Consider the following 1,250-nt stretch of genomic DNA (forward strand, 5'->3'; position numbering starts at 1 on the left):
ATGTCAATGATCTACTGAGCCTACTTACGTGAGTTAGAATCGGAGGAGTGCGCGTCCTTACCGCCCTTCTTTGCCACACGTTTCAACGCCACTTTCTTACCACCAAACTTCTGCCGAGCCTCCCTGTAGAAGAAGATTCATAGGAACCCTCATAGGAAGCACCCAGGTTCGATCCCCACACCCTACTCTATCTCCTCAGCACTTATACCCGTAAGATTCTTCAGCGGCTCCCAGGTGTTCTCCGCGGAACTGTACCCTCGCCACTTGACATAGAACTGTTCCTCTGAGAAATGTCATCACCAGGATTCGAACCGGGGACCTCTCCCTTACTCTTCCTCGACTTCTTGTACCCCTCTATACACTCTAGCTCGTACATAGATTCTGAGTCACTACTCTCGTCGGCGCCCTGACGCTTATCTCGAAACGCCCTATACAGAACCTCCACCATCACGAGATGACCCCTAGGTTCTATTCAGACTACTGAAAGCAGACCCATACTTTCAAGGTAGTGAACTCCTGCATATGATAATTACACACTCTACCAGATATACCCGAATATCGAGTCCTCTACAGCTATAACGACTAACTTCCATCGTTCCTTCAAGTATTCCCTCAAAGACACCACCGAGTGACCTCAGAATGTCCTCATCCTTCTTCGCCAAGCATTGTGATATCCTAATCCACACCTTCCGGTGGAGGTGCCCTCCACTCTTCCCCGTCACCAAATACTCCTCATCATCGTCACTACCACGATAATCATGTACGTCAATGATGGCATCCAACACCAGTGTGCCCTAAACTACCCATGCATCGACGGACCCATCTACCATCACTACCTCCTCCGGCCCTGGCTGTACCTCGGCCGACTTCTTCGTATGACTTTCCGCCGCCGCGACACTACCGGGGATCCTATCAGCTTGCGTCAATGTGCCTACCCCTGCACCAGTCCTCTCTCAAAAAGCTCAACAGCCGGTCCAAGTAGGTCGCCGTCCTTCCCTATAGAGTACCTCTAGCCACCTCTCGATTCAACACCGACGCCCGACTCCTGTGCATCTCACATTGCTTATCAAACCACTGAGTAGCCAGCCTGAACGCCTGAGCAGACTGGCTGCAACTGAAGGCAGCAACCGGCGCACACTATCACAATTCTGCGTCACTGCGCCACGAAATTGCCAAGGCCCGGAATGCTACTACCGCTTCGAACCTGGGCTCCTTGGTGGGCGGTTCCTTATGAGAGGGAAGGTCTCGAT

The 1,250-nt window shown here is 52.0% G+C and overlaps 1 protein-coding gene across 1 annotated transcript; it reads right to left on the reverse strand.

The window, feature by feature from the left end:
* Window positions 1–20: 20 nt before the first annotated feature.
* On the reverse strand, window positions 21–522 carry Pmar_PMAR019398 (conserved hypothetical protein; the record flags this gene model as incomplete). The annotated part of the gene is made up of 4 exons (XM_002767868.1): window positions 21–123; window positions 187–283; window positions 331–428; window positions 482–522. The coding sequence occupies 4 exons, from the start codon at window positions 520–522 to the stop codon at window positions 21–23; spliced, it is 339 nt and encodes a 112-aa protein (XP_002767914.1).
* Window positions 523–1,250: the final 728 nt, after the last annotated feature.

Source organism: Perkinsus marinus, assembly GCF_000006405.1.
Source record: "Perkinsus marinus ATCC 50983 genomic scaffold scf_1104296969684, whole genome shotgun sequence".
Lineage (NCBI taxonomy): Eukaryota > Perkinsozoa > Perkinsida > Perkinsidae > Perkinsus > Perkinsus marinus.